The sequence below is a fragment of the Canis aureus genome, chromosome 22 (assembly GCF_053574225.1).
Source record: "Canis aureus isolate CA01 chromosome 22, VMU_Caureus_v.1.0, whole genome shotgun sequence".
Lineage (NCBI taxonomy): Eukaryota > Metazoa > Chordata > Mammalia > Carnivora > Canidae > Canis > Canis aureus.
Window position 1 is genome coordinate 51267501 of NC_135632.1, and position 13742 is coordinate 51281242.

General features: G+C 47.4%; 1 protein-coding gene across 2 annotated transcripts in view; it reads right to left on the bottom strand.

The window, feature by feature from the left end:
* The window catches only part of PYGB (glycogen phosphorylase B), a 53848-nt gene extending 50657 nt beyond the window's left edge, over positions 1-3191 (bottom strand). Inside the window, exon 1 of one of the 2 annotated variants that reach the window (XM_077866031.1) lies at positions 2930-3190. In XM_077866031.1, the coding sequence (XP_077722157.1) occupies positions 2930-3172 (243 nt within the window). In that variant the 5' untranslated portion in view covers positions 3173-3190. Of the gene's footprint in view, positions 1-2929 lie in introns of both variants that reach the window. The other variant, XM_077866032.1, reaches the window with a different exon arrangement.
* Between the last annotated feature and the right edge of the window lie 10551 nt (positions 3192-13742).

Genomic DNA, 13742 nt, shown 5'->3' on the forward strand with positions numbered 1-13742 from the left:
TTCTCTTTGAGGTCTTCTATTACTTTGAACCTTCTGTGTCATGACTTGCCTAAGCATTTTTGATTCTGGGGGTACAGGTGGAATGTCAAAATAAAATGGAAACATTTTGTAAGCAAACACAACGCCATAACTTTTTAGCATGGCAAGGGACCTCAGAAATGGATTACTTCTTCTCCCACTGCCTATGTCTCTGCCTCTGTGTCTGTCATAAATAAATAAAATCTAAAGAAAGGAAGAAGAAGGAAGGAAGGGAGGGAGGGAGGGAGGGAGGAAGGGTTACCTTATTCCACCGCCCTCATTTTAAAGACGAAAAAACTGAAGCCAAGCAAGATTAAGAAATCCAGCCAAATCCTTAAACCAATACAGACAGGACTATAAGGAGCTTTAGTCATTAAGTCATCCCTCACCATCCAGCTCTCTTCCGTTCCTGAATTTAGAGTGGGGTTCCAGCTCTAGAGTTTCATCCCAGACTCCTGACCTTGCCATCACCTCAGAGAATCCTTGAACCATCTTTATTAACTAAGCACTGCCTCCTGCCAAGTACTAAACTTTCAATTTGGCCAGGTTTTCTTTTTTTTTACCTGATTTGCCAAGCTGGTTGCCTGAAAAATCTTCCCCTGAACACAAGTTTCATTTGCTTCTGCTACTGCCAAAAATAGAAGGCTAAATAGGTTCTGAAATAATAGGTACAGCATGATACTATTTTGTACAATAAAAATGGTGTTTCTATCAGTGTAGAAAAAAGATGTAGGACACAAAATGTTTATAGCATTTATCATGTTATTACTAGCTGTCAAGAGAGATTAAAATGAAGTATTTCCTTCCTGCTTATCTGTTTTCCAATTTTTCCTCCAATAATCATGAAAACTTGTGTAACTGCCTGAAAGAGAAAAAATTAAGTAAACGCACTCTAATTTATTAAATTTTGATCATTCAGCTACCATAATGAGAAGTGCAGTGGTACAAGTCGCTGAGGTCATTCCCACGCTGGGGTGCAGCTCTGCAGGATTTCTATTGAGAGCCTACCTCCTATCAGGCTCTGACCCTTATGGGGCTTGTTTTTGGTCGTTTCCAAGCAAACATGTAACTTCTGCAGAAAAAGGAGAGGAGGAGCTTATTTTTCAAAGTGAATCAGCCAGACTGAAGCACTTAACTTCCAATTTTCCTTTTTAAAATGGCCTTCCTATCCAGAACAGACAAACCACCTTCCCCTAATAGGCTGTGTGGTTTCTTTAAAAGACAAAATTTTCTGCCTGTAGCCACCACAGCAAACAATCACTCAGACCTCTCACTGAGGATTGGGAAAGTCGTTTTGTTAGAGGGATTAATTTTGTTCATGAAAGATCATTTCTGTACTCCCTGAGCCTCACTGTCCTTTTCAGGATCTAATCATACATAAACACTCTAACGGGAACCACAAGATTTTGGGGTGTGTCCTGGTCCAGGTCCAGGGAAATGTCCTTGAATGTGCAAGCACAGATGTACCCTTGTCGTCTGCTACACTGACAAGAAAAATGATGTTGCAAACCAGAGCTCTGCCATCAGCAGGGAATTCTGGGGGAGCCACTCACTGCCTCTCGGCCAGTGTCCCTGGCAAAGTCATCCTAAGCGCCTACTGTAAAAACTTGCTTTATCCATTTGGGGCCACATCGTTCTATGCTGTCTTGCATACTAAAGGTGACGCAGCCCAGCTGGTGCTCTAAACAAATCTGTCCTTCTCACCATCTCGGTTTTTGAAGAAAAAAAAGTACCCCAGAGTAAGTTGGAAAAAGCAACCAATCTCACTCTTAGCAATTAGTAAACGATTTCTTAATTCCTCATGAAAATACTCTAAAATACTATCAACAAAGCAACTATCCACTGCCTACGTGTATACTGCAAATCAAATCTTTGTACACTGGTTCCAGGCACGCAAGTATGTCCTTTGTTTACCAGTCACTCTACCTTAGTATCGTAGAAAGGACAATTTTCTGTATGTCAAGAGCAAGAAGTAAAACCCCAAACAAACGGGCAGAAGGTGGGTGGCCAAGACTATGACAGGTCCATCAAACTACAAATGGTATCGGAGACGCGTATCTACTAACTTGGGGAGCTACTGAAAAAGTTGCAAATGTCCATGAATGAAACGGAAAAATCACAAAGCTGTAGATGCGGTATACTTTTAAAAATATGTATGTACATTTAAGAATAGAAAAGGATTTGGAAAAAAAAATCTGGATCTGAGGACATGCACCTTTATTTTAATATAGTTTAGAGTAATGGGGTCACATCAGAGACTTTCACCTGTTCTGCTTCTTTCTGCCATAGCATAAATTTCTGCAAAACGTGAAAAGTAACAATCAATCTGCATGATCCATCACGTGATCTCCGTGAACTTTAACCCAACAGTGTTGGTCAGGAATGTGTGGGACCCCTAAAGACGGCGCCTTCTCGCAGGGCTGCTCCTCGGGCCCCTGAGCCCTGCCGCTTGAGCAGGCATCCTCCACGGTCTTCCGATCGCTGCCCAGCCAGAAGAGGCCCCACGATTCCCTGCGAATGCCTGGGCTCACCCCTTGCCAGCACGAAACTGCCCAGGCCTGGTCCCCGTCCCCTTTTCTCTCCCCCAGAGCCGCGGGAGAACACGAGGTGGGGCGCGGGGGCGGGAGGAGCCAGCGCGGAGGCGCAGGGCGGCCACCGGCCGGAAGATGCCGCCGCGGGCCGGGCCCCGCGAGCCCAAGCCCTCAGAGCAAGGGGTCTGCGGTCACCGGCAACGCGGGCGGCCCGGGCGCCCTCCGGCCCCCCTCCAGGAGACCGCCCCGCCCTGCCTCGCAGGCCCCCGCGGTCCCCGTCCAGGAGGCCGCCCCGCCCCCGCCCCGCAGGCCCCCGCGGCTCCCCTCCAGGAGGCCGCCCCCGCCCCGCAGGCCCCCGCGGGCCCCCCCGGCCGCCTCACCTTGGGGTCGCGCTCGTAGTAGTGCTGCTGCGTGCGGATCCAGCGGCCCACCAGGTGGTCGCGCACCGTGTGAGCCAGCGCGAAGAAGTAGTCGCGGGGCGTGGCCACGTTGCGGTCCTTGACCAGCGTGAAGTGCAGGTGCCGGTTGAAACTCCGGCGCACCTCGGCCACGTCGCCCAGCCCCGCGAGGCCGCGCACGCTGATCTGCCTCCGCCTCTCGCTGTCCGTGAGCGGCGCCGCCATCGCGCCGGCCGAGGGGGCTGCGGGCCGGGCCGCCGCGCGAGCGCCGAGGGGAGGACGCCGCCGCCGCCGCCGCCGCCGCTGCCGCCGGGCGTCGCGGGGCTGCGGCTGGCACGGGCCGCGCCTGCGCAGTGAGCCGGGGCGGGGCCGCCTTCCGGGGCCGCGGCAGCAGCGGGGCGGCGGGGCGCGAGGCCTGCGGGGGGCGAGGCCTGCGGGGGGGGCGGGGAGGCGCGGGCCCGGCTCCAGCCTCGCCTCCGGGTGAGCAAGGCGGAGAAGTGCCAAGCAGCGGCGAGGTTGGCCCACGACGGCCAGGCCCGGCCGGAGGGGGGACGTGATCCCCGAGCCCCTGCCCCAGGCCGTGCGGCGTCCCGAGGTGCGGCCCCCAGGCTGGGGCGCCGCGGGGCCGGGTAAGGAGGAGGGAGCCGCGGACGCCGAGCGGGCCCCGTCCTGACCCGGGCGGCGAGGCCCCGGAGGCACCACTCACGGAGAAGTGCCCGCCGCCGCCCTCCCGCGAGCGTCTCGACGAACCCTCATTCCCTGTGCCACAGGCCCTCCCTCTGCGCCCCCCCCCCCCCCCCCGACTCGGGCCGAGGATCTGGGTCACAACGACAGACGCGGCTCCTCCGCGCCTCTCGGGTGCAGCGAGCCCAGACGGGGCCTCCGGACAGCGCTGCCCGGGCCCGAGGAAAGTGCCCCGGGCCCGCCTGGCGCGCGGCGCTGCTGTGCTCTGAGCCTGCGGATACGGCTTCAGGGGAGCCTCATCCTGACCCCCGTTTCCTGTGTCCTCCGGCGGCCCGGTGGCCCCATTGCCTGCAGTTAGGTCGTTGCAGTGGGTCAGCAACCCTAATTCTGTGCCCCTGCAGGTTTGCACTGGGCAGTCTTTGGCTGGTGGGCTGTGAAGATCCCCCAATACATGGAGGTCAGATCTGCCCGCGGGACACGCCCTGAAAGTAGATGCACGAGTCTTCTGGTGTGATGCTTCCAAAGTTCTGACCGGGACCCTCTCCCAGCTGCATACCTCTTGGAGGACACTAAGTGGGGAATGCCCTCTCTGCCCCAGGTATCCACAAACCCACCTGCTCCAGGTGGCCACTAATATTACTGGGATACATAATGAACCCAATGGTCATCTCAGCCACTTTCAGATAAGTAATTTTTAGATAGTTACAAGTGCTGCGAAGAAGAGCACGTTTAGCAACCAGTGACAGGGTATCTGAGCTGAGACCACAAACATTCTAATGAGTAATGAATCTGGGGGAGAAGAAAGTACAGACGTTCTGAGGTAGGTAGGTACCCACTTGGACAGTTCACAGAATAGCAAGTCCAGTGCAGGTGGAGCAGAGAGCTGCTGAGGGGCATTAGAATTTGACACCCCCTCCCCCCCCCCCCCCCCCCCCCCCCCCGCCACACACACACACACCCTGCCGCCAAAATGCCTCCTTGGCCTATAGATGATTTTGAGTTAAAGGGCACTGAAAACAGCAGAAGCAGGAAAAGCTTTAAAAATAGGGTACAAGTTTTCCCTTTGTAAAGGAAACTTAGGTTTAAAAGGGCACTTCCATTTGTAGAAATCTTTCCTCTCCTGACAGGTCTGACTATAAAACATTACTAAACAACTTTTGTTTACCACACTTCTGGTCACCTTCTCATAACTTGCCTCCCTAGCTAGAAGCCCCAACGCCTTTCGTTTGGTTTAGCCTAGGAGGATATATAAACTCAAGGTCTAACCGCCACTTTGAGTTACTCATCTCTGGGTACTCCTGTAATGCACATGCTGATAAGTTTATGTTTGTTTTTCTCTTGTTAATCTGTCTTTGGCCAGCCAAATTTACAGGGCTGCACCTCGAGACCGTGAGATAGGTAGAAGAAAAGATTTTTTTCTTCCCCAGCACAATGGGTAGATTCAGACCAGAAGTGGGAAGCCAGGTCAAGGGGCCACATCAGCTTCGATGAGGAATCTGGATCTTCCAACAAAACTGTAGGGCTTTGGAACAGACAAAATGGAAAGAAAGTGAGCTCAGCTTTGCCTCTCCAAGGAAAAGGACTGGTTTTTTGGCAGTCTGGCCTCAGCTATGACTGGGTGGGAGCACCTCCTCACTTAACAGGAGATGGTCATGAGACCAGTCAGGCCACCTTGTAACACACTGTCTGGTTCCCTATTTTTAGGAGACCATTTTTTTTTTTAAAGATTCTATTTATTTATTCATGAGAGACACAGGGAGAGAGAGAGGCAGAGATACAGGCAGAGGGAGTAGCAGGCTCCCTGTAGGGAGCCTGATGTGAGACTTGATCCCAGGACCCTGGGCTCATGCCCTGACCCAAAAGCAACTGCTCAACTGCTGAGCCACCTAGGTGCCCCATTTGGAGACCATTTTAAATATTCATTTACTAAGAAGTGATAGATATTGATCTGGTTTCTGTTACTTTTTTGTAGTGAGCTATTCTGTATTGTTGGAGAACTTCACAGTTCTTTCAAATAGGTATTTAAGACTGTCAATAGATAGTCCCTGCCTTGGAAACAGAAACAAAAGATATCTCGTGTGGAATGAAATGCTGTGGGAGTTAGAAAAAATTATGTGTGGAAAATAGATACTTTTGGCCTACTTCAGCTTCTTGACTGTCTCATTGATCATAAAAGTTCAATAAATACTGGTTAAGTGAGTGACTTGGAAGCTTTGCCAGTCCTTGTTGAGACTGCACAAGCTAACGTTAAGATGGCCTGGGACCCCAGCAACAGCACTGGCCTATCTCGGAGGGTCTATTGAGTATTTGCAGATGAACATACACCTGGTCTTTCAGGGAGGTAAACAATAGGAGGCAAACAATAAATGCATTATTTTTGAGAGGTAGGTAATTATAAACCTCAGTAGAATTAAGACCCCCAGCTAGAATGATATTGTGGAATGGGGGCTCTCCCTTCACAAGGGTATGAAGCAGATACTCGCAGTGACATTCATGTGTTGTAACACATTGATGTTAATAAGAGATCTGAGACCAGAGTGCTATGAGAAGGAAATAAAACGGGAATGTGGAGAAAAAAAAAGGAGCTCTTCTCTACAGAATACCAAATGAATGTAGGAGTGGATGCTAGAACTATCAGACAAAGGTTCTAAGTATCGCCCCACGGATGACCTTAATAGTTAAAAAAAAAAAAAAAAAAAAAGGAAGGCGTTTTACAGTGGAAAAAACTTCATGAAGTGATCCAACTTGTCCCCTTATTACCAATAAGGGGGTAAAATGATACTATGTGCTTTCTGATCCAATGCACTGAGAAGGACTCAACATCACTTATAGGAATATAATATAGTACACTACGAATATCATGGTAATATAGCAGACACCTAAGACCCAGCTCTAGAGATACAAATAGCTAAGGCTGTCTCCCAAACCTGCTGATGAGAATTCCCTGTAGGGTTTGTTACAAGCACATTCCCAAAGCCCCAAATCCAGAATTCCAACTAACTTTTGGGTATCTTTTTTGTATGTGCCCCTCTGGGCAACCACAAGTTTGTTTTCTGTATTTAAGAGTTTTTTTTCTTGTTTTTTTGTTTGTTTGTTTTGTTTCATAAATTCTACATATGAGCGAAATAATGGCATTTGTCTTTTTCTGTCTTATTTCACTTAGTATTTAGATTTTCTAGATCCATCCATGTTGCTGCAAAATGGCAAAATTTCATTCTTTTTTATGGCTGAGTAATATTCCAGCGTGTGTGTATTTTTTTTTTCATTCAACAGTTGATAATACTTGGGTTACTTCCACAATTTTTATTGCGAATAACACTGCAATAAACATAGGGGTGCATATATCGTTTCAAATTACTGTTTTTGTATTCTTTGGGTAAATACTCAGAAGAGGAATTACTACAGCATAGGATACTTCCATTTTTAACTTTTTGAGGAACCTCCACACTGTTTTCCAGGGTGGCTGCACTAGTTTGCATTCCCACCAACAGTGCAAGAGGGTTCCTTTTTCTCCGTATCCTTGTCAATACCTGTTTGTGTTGTTGACTTTATGCATTCTGACTGGTGTAAGGTGTTATCTCATTGTGGTTTTTATTTGAATTTTCCTGATGATCAGTGTTGTTGATCATCTTTTCTTTTATTTTTTTTTTTATTTTTTTTTTATTTTTTATTTTTTTTATTTATTTATGATAGTCACAGAGAGAGAGAGAGAGAGAGAGAGGCAGAGACACAGACAGAGGGAGAAGCAGGCTCCATGCACTGGGAGCCTGATGTGGGATTTGATCCCGGGTCTCCAGGATCACGCCCTGGGCCAAAGGCAGGCGCCAAACCGCTGCGCCACCCAGGGATCCCCCATCTTTTCATCTCTCTGTTGGCCACCTGTATATCTTTGGAGAAATGTCTGTTCATGTTATTTGCCCATTTTTAAATTGTTTTTGGGGTGTTGAGTTGTATCAGTTTTTAGACTTTTGGATACTAAGCTTTAATCAGATATATCATTTGAAAATATCTTCTCCCATTCTGTAGGTCACCTTTAGTTTTGTTTCCTTCATTCTGCAGAAGTTTTTTATTTGGATGCAGTCCCAATAGTTTATTTTTGCTTTTGTTTCCTTTACCTCAGGAGACATGTCTAAAAAAATGTTCCTGTAGCTGATGTCAGAGATATTACTGCCTGTGCTCTCTTCTAGGATTTTATGGTTTCAGGACTCACATTTAGGTCTTTAATCCAGTTTATTCATTTTTTTTTTTTTTAAGTAGGCTCCTTGCCCAGCATAGAGCCTAACATGGGGCTTGAACTCATAACCCTGATTCAAGACCCAAGCTGAGATCGAGAGTCAGATGTTCAACCAAATGAGCCACCCAGGTGCCCAGGTCTTTAATCCATTTATTTTAAAGATTTTATTTATTCATGAGACAGAGAGAGAGAGAGGCAGAAACAGAGGCAGAGGGAGAAGCAGGCTCCATGCAGGGAGCCTGATGTGGGGCTCCATCCCCAGTCTCCAGAATCAGGCCCTGGGCTGAAGGTGGCGCCAAACCGTTGGGTCACCGGGGCTGCCCCTTTAATCCATTTTTTAAGAGATTTTATTTGAGAAAGAAAGAGAGAGAGGATGAGTCGGGAGGAGGGGCAGAGGGAGAGGCAGACTCCCCGCTGAGCAGGGAGCCCAATATGGGGCTCTATCCTAGGAGCCCAGGATCATTACCTAAGCCGAAGGTAGAAGCTTAACCCAGCCACCCAGGTGCCCCTTTAATCCATTTTTAATTTATTTCTGTGTATGGTATAAGAAAATAATTTCATTCTTTTGCATGTAGCTGTCCATTCTAAGGTTTGCTACTTCTTAAGTGATCGTGAGATGGGGTCTAAAGTCAGCAAGGGTCAGCTTAAGATGTTCTTCTTACTCAGGGGCCCCTTCCTCTGGCACAGATGTGTTGGTGAGGGATAGGGTGGTGAACATGCTAAAGACAGGAAGCTGGTCACACTCCAGGGTGATTGCACTGCCATCCTCTAAGCCAGAAACATTCCCTCACTTTGAGGGACAAGCCCTTGTGGTTTTTAGGATTAGCTTGGAATTGAGTACTAGATGGGCTTTCTGCTGCACTAGGGCTAGAGTAAGCTAGGGGACCACAGTTTCATCCATGTGGCTAGGCAAACCATCATCCTGGATGGCTCAGAGGGCCAGGTAGGAGGAGAGCAAGTCTGATGTGCACACCTGCACCTGCCAACTCCTGCTCATCCAGAGTCAGACCTCCCATGAGGAAATCAGCCCTTCAAGGATCCTGGGTCTCAGGATTACTCCTTGTCACTTAGCACAGACCTCCTGGCATCATATGGAGAAAGGTTCCAGTCCACAGGTAGGTCCTGGTTGTGGCCAGGAAATATGTTAAGCTCACAGCGAGGGTCTGTCTCAGCACAGTTGAATTAATATAAAATGAGGGATAATAGCCACCTGTGGAAGTCATCCTGGAAAAGAAATGTCCCTGTGAATCCATGTGCTGCCACAGGGGAGGCTGAGAGGAGCCGGACTCGAGGTGGGGCTGAGCCAGGCTGGTGCCCCTCAGGCTGCAGAAGGAGGCACCTGGTCCACTGCACCTGCTCTCCTGGAGTGGTAGCTTCCCAAAGTCTCTGGCACTCTTAACACCTGCTGTGCACAAGTCAGGCCACACAAGTATCCCACATCCACAGGAAACCCAAAGAGGGGGGCTGGAAGGAGACGGGCTGGCCAAAGGCAAACATTGATGCTTTGAGATGGGCTATGTAAAAATCCCATAAGGGTAAAGGCTCCTTTAGTCCCATCTCCACTTTGTCCCATCTCCACTTTGTCAGGTGGGGGCATGCCTCCAGGAAGCCCACTTCATCTGGGTTACAGTCAGAGCAGGGCCCCTGAGGTGGTGCTTCCTGGAAAGTACACAAGAATCATCTGGGAGTCAAGTCAGAAGGTTGGTTCTGGGAGCACCTGATGGCTCAGTCAGGTAAGCCTCTGACTCTTGATTTCAGCTCAGGTCTTGATCTCAGGGTCCTGAGTTCAAGCCCTGCACTGGGCTCCATGCTTGGCGAGGAGCCTACTTTAAAAAAAAAAAGACAGGCTCTGATTCAGCTAGTGTGGGATGTGGCTGCAGCATGTATTTTAAACAGGCTCCTGTGTTCTAGGAACACACCTTAGGAAGCAAGACCTTATGGCATAAGTGCAGCTCAGAGTTTTTAATGATGGAAATTACTGGAAAGGGGGTTGTGAAGAATCACAATTTCCCACACTCCCTGCCACTGTCCTGAGCAGGGAGGGGGGAGGGCAGTTTCTCAGGGTGATGGGGCTAAATGGAAGTGCCCCTCCAGTACATTGCAGACTTGGAATTTCCAGACTGTGCTATGATTCTGAGTGAGCTTATCTGGGGCTCTTAGGGACAACCAGTGCCTTTTGGGGGACCAGGTATGCCACACCATAAATATATCAAATTGTTTTTGTTTTTGTTTTAAAGTAGGCTCCATGACCAGCATGGAGCCCAGCACAGGGCTTGACTTCACGACCCTAAGATCCAGACCTGAGATGAAATCAAGAGTCTGATGCTTACCTGACTGAGTCATCCAGGAACCCTCATTAAATTGTTTCTTAACTAGCGTCTCCTGAGATCTGCTACATGACAATTTCCTGCTGTCTCCTTACCCCTGGATAAATGAATAAGCTGAGATTTTCAACGTGCAGAGCTAAGGATGAAGTCCTGGATTTGTAGTCCACATTCCTGCAGGCATCTCTCCATGCTGTGGGACTGTCTCAGGACCCCTCTGCTCTTGCTCCTCCTGCTGCCCAAAGCCAGGGTCACCTGGTTTCTATCTGCAGACCCTTGTTCACTCTTACCAGAAACACACCCATGAACATCACTGGTGGTGTTCCTCAAGGCCATATCAGGTCCCTGGCTTCAGCCCTGGTCCTACTGATGCTGACCTCATCTCTGTCTCTAGTTTCTACATCAAGAACACGTACGGGTTGGTACTTTTAAAAACTAGGAATACTCTTTCTTTCTTTCTTTTCTTTCTTTCTTTCTTTCTTTCTTTCTTTCTTTCTTTCTTTCTTTCTTTCGTTCTTTCTTTCTTCTTTTTTTTTTAAGTTTACTTATTTATATAATCTCTACATCCAACGTGGGGTTCAAATTCATGACCCCAAGATCAAGAGTTGCTTGCTCTTCTGACTGAGCCAGCCAGGTGTCCTGTTAGTATTCCTGAAAGTTAAAAAAAAAAATACCTGCCTCAGAACCAGCTATTCTAGTCCAAAAAAAATACTAAAGAGAAATGAATGCCAAAAGGCATGTACAAAAATGTAACAGCCCTATTCAAAACAGTCCAAACTGAAAACCATGCAAATGTCCATTAACATTGCAGTGGATAAATACATTGTGGCATATTCCCACAGCTGAACAGTCTACAGTGATGAGAATGGTCAGCCACACCCAGTAACTTGGGTGAATGATACTGGGTGAGAGAATTGGCACTAGTGCACATCTTGTATGATTCCATTTACATGATGTTCTAGAACAGGCACACCTCTAGGACATTAGCCCCAGGAACAGTGGTTGAATTTTGGGGATAGATACCACTGGGAATGATGTGAGTCTGTGGGGTCTAGAAAAGCTATTGCAGTGTGGCGTGAACAAGTGTGAAAGTTCATCATGTGCACACTAGGAGCCAGCCCTACGTGGGGAGCATCTGTGGGTGTGGTGGACCCCACAGACCTGGTGCAGTGACGGGGGGGGGTGTGTGTCACACTGCAGCCTGTGGCCTTCCACCAGCTACCTCCCCAGCTTATCCTATTTCCTCCCTTCAGAGCCACTAGGGCTCCAGAGGCTTTTTTTAGGCCAGTGGCTTTCTGCCTGCTTCCAGATCAGGTGCTAATACCACAAAGGTTTGGTGGGCACCTTCTCCCCCAAGCTCCCAAGGACTGTCTCAGGAACTGGTCCTCCAAGAGGAAGTCTGGGGCCTTGTTCTCTGTGAGTCTGTGGGCCTGGGTGGTGCAGTCAATCATCTGACACTTGGTTTGAGCTCAGGCCATGATCTCAGTTGTGATATCAAGCCCTGCATTGGGTTCCAGTCTCAGGGCAGAGTCTGCTTGAGATTCTGTCTGTCCTTCTCCCTCTGCCCCTCCTGCTTGAGCACTCTTGTTGTCTCTCAAATAAATAAATCCTTAAAAAAAAGTTATGCTTATACTATAGTCTATTAAGTATGCAATAGTATTGTCTAAAAAATGTATGTACCTTAATTAAAAAGTCAGAGCCACCATCGGAGCTGTGTGTCATAATCACTGATCACAGATCACATAACAAATTTAACAATAATGAAAAAAGTCTGAATTATTGCGAGAATTACCAAAATTGACAGAGACACAAAGTGTGCAAATGCTGTTGGAAAAATGATACCAACAAATGTGCTCGATACAGTTGACAGAAACCTTCAATTTGTAAGAAACAAACATCTGTGAAGTGCAATAAAGCAAAGCACAATAAAATGAAGTGTGCTTGTATTCATCCAAGAGAAATAAAAACATGTCCACAAAATAATTTGTGCAAGAATATTCACAGTCTTGTCATTAAAGCTGGAAACAGTGCTGGTGACTATCAATAGGAAAAGGAGGGAGTAAAGTGGAGTATATGGAAATAATGGACTACTGTTCACCCAGAAAAAGGAATGAACTGATCTGTACACTGATAACTGGTGAATCTCACAAACATGCTGAGCCGAAAGCCAGACACAAAAGAGCACATACTGTAGGATTCCATTTATATGAAATACCAGAACTGGCAAAAATAACGTGTGATAGAAATAAGAACCTTGGTTGCCAGGGGCCAAGGATGGGGGGACTGTCTAGGGATTTTCTGGGCTAACAGAATAGGGATATGGGCCATATGGGTGTACTTGCCAAACTGAACTGTTTATGTAAGATTTGTATATCCCACTACGTGAAAATATCTCAACAAAAATATTCTTAAAAAAAATTCACTGGTCAGAAGTAAAAGCTAAAGAGATCTTCAGGATCAAACATAGCTTCCATCACATAGGCAGCCTTTTGCAAACCTAGATCTCTAGGAAGCAGCACCAAATTCCTTCTAAGATTCATTTTGTGCAGAGGTATTCCAATTGAAGTAATGAGCCAACTGTGAAGACACCATTCAAGAGGGAAGTGAAGGAAGTCTTGCAGAAAGCCTATTTGCTTTGCTGACAGTTTAACCTCACTGTTTGGCTTGGGTGGAGTCCTGGTCAGGCACTCCCATTGAGTAAACAAGAAGACTGTTGGCTGCCCAAGGAAATTTGGAGGGTGGGGAGGAAAGGTCAGTGTCCCCTTTCTCAGGGTTTTTCAGTTCTCCTGCTTTCTTCCAGGCAACCTTTAATTATTCGGTAGGCAATTGAGAGCCCCTCTTCAGGAGCCCAGAACTTGCAGACCCCTGAGGTTCCACAGCAGACCTGACCCCTCTTGTCACCCACAGGTCCAAGGGGTGGCCATGATGAGACTGGGAAAAGTCTAAGGCTGGCCTATTTTGTTGAACCCCTTTGCTCTGAAGAAGCCCTTTAGTTCAACGTAGCCCTGCTTGTTAATTTTGCTTTTGGAATCAGATCCAAAAGATCATGGCTAAGGCCAAGGCCAAGGAGCTGATCAGACTTATGTTTTCTCCTGGGAGTTTTATGGTTTCAGGTCTTCTGTTCAAGTCTTTAGCCTATTTTGAGTTAATTTTTATGTCTTGTGAAATAGTCCACTTTCATTCTTCTGCATGTGGCTGTCCAGTTTTCCCAACACCATTTATTGGATAGACTTGTCCTTGCTTAGAGATTAATTGACCATATAATTGGAGGTTTCTTTCTGGGCTCTCTATCCTGCTCCATTGATCTTTGTTTTTGTGTCAGTCCCATATGATGTGGGAAAGAAAGGCAAAAGAAAGGAGTATGGATAGTATGGACATTTTAAATTTCCTTCCTACTCACAGCTGATTGACAAGTCCTTGAAACAGGGAGCGTGACCTTCCTCTTAGAGCTCAGCTGCCTCCATGTTGACACTTCACTAAGGGCAAAAGGCAATCTTAGCCCGACACCTCAGGATCCTGTAAGTCTACTTTAATATATTAGTTCATTTGGCAA